Consider the following 1501-nt stretch of genomic DNA (forward strand, 5'->3'; position numbering starts at 1 on the left):
CCCTGTGAATCTTTCATAGTAGGACACACGTAGAAATTTATTCAATTCATGGAGTTAAACTACTTGTTTTACTTACTTTTTGACTTTGATTGGCCTGAATACAACAGTGTTCTGAATAAGGGTTTGGGTATATTAAACTCTAGAAATGATTGCTATTCTAATTCTAATTAGGTGTATCTTTCTGGGTTTATCGCTTCCTATTTTAGAAGACATCAAGCATTGCATATACTAAGAAATGACCGCAGGAACTTCAGAGTGGATGTCAAATGTAACTCAATACATAGAGGAGATCTGAGAAGAATAAGTACATTGTTGAACATCACAAATGGTGTAGAAATAAAAAATTCCTACAGATATTTTTCTCCCCAAAACATGAATGTATTCTGTAACTTTAATAATGCACTCTTGACTTCCTTGTTTCTCAAACTGTAGACCATAGGGTTCAACATGGGGATTACCATAGTGTAGAATACAGACACAATTTTGTCTTTGTCCATGGAATGACTGGAGCTTGGTTGCAAATACATAAAGATGACAGTCCCATAGAAAATGGAAACTGCAGTGAAGTGGGAAGCACAGGTGGAAACAGCCTTCCGATGTCCAGAAGCTGTATGCATTCGTAGAATAGTAATAAAAATCAATATGTAAGATACACATATGACTATGATAGCAAAAAATATATTGAAACTCACTACATAAACTAGGATCATCTCATTAATATGCCTATCAGAACAAGAGAGAACCATGACTGCAGGGATATCACAGAAGAAATGATGGACCACATTGGACTTACAGAAAGATAGGCTAAATGCATCTCCAGTGTAGATGGAGGCATTTAGAAAGCCTAGGACATAGCAGCCTATGACTAGCCAGATGCACACACCCATAGTCATTGTGGTAGTGTAATGTAGAGGCTTACACACTGCTGCATAGCGATCATATGCCATTGAAGCTAACAGGTAATTTTCCACACTGGCAAAAGTAGTGAAACAGAACATCTGAGCAGCACAGTCATTGTAGGACATCACATTGTTTCCAATAAGAAGCCCAGACATCACTGTTGGAGTAACAGCTGAAGAATAACAAAAGTCCACCAGTGATAGATTACCAAGGAAAATGTACATGGGACTGTGGAGTCTAGAGTCCAGGACAATCAACAGGATCATCCCAATGTTCCCGACCAGGGTGATGGTGTAGATGAGGAGGAAGATGATGAAGAGGGGAACCTGTAGGCCTGGGTCATCAGTGAGTCCTATCAGGAGGAACTGTGTCACTTCTGTTCTATTCTCCATCTTATTTATTGGAGATCACTGGCTGCTCTGTGACCATGGGAAGAAGAGAAAAACAATGAAAAATAACATCATAAGTGGAAATTATATATAGAAAGCACTGAACAAGGATTTGTATCTGAGCTCCTTCAAAGAAAGTGAATGTTTCATAAGCAAGTGAAATACACTAATTACATGGTGTTTATCTTATGAAGTGAGGAATAATAATAGGC

At 38.2% G+C, this 1501-nt stretch overlaps 1 protein-coding gene across 1 annotated transcript; it reads right to left on the reverse strand.

The window, feature by feature from the left end:
* Nucleotides 1-347: 347 nt before the first annotated feature.
* LOC127663542 (olfactory receptor 5B3-like) lies at nt 348-1295 on the reverse strand. Its single transcript, XM_052155503.1, has one exon. The coding sequence runs from the start codon at nt 1290-1292 to the stop codon at nt 348-350; it is 945 nt and encodes a 314-aa protein (XP_052011463.1). The 5' UTR covers nt 1293-1295.
* Nucleotides 1296-1501: the final 206 nt, after the last annotated feature.

Source organism: Apodemus sylvaticus, chromosome 1 (genome assembly GCF_947179515.1).
Source record: "Apodemus sylvaticus chromosome 1, mApoSyl1.1, whole genome shotgun sequence".
Classification (NCBI taxonomy): Eukaryota; Metazoa; Chordata; class Mammalia; order Rodentia; family Muridae; genus Apodemus; species Apodemus sylvaticus.

Excerpts from the sequence above, each read along its gene's own strand:
- LOC127663542 (XM_052155503.1), bottom strand. The coding sequence starts at position 1,292 with ATGGAGAATAGAACAGAAGTGACACAGTTCCTCCTGATAGGACTCACT.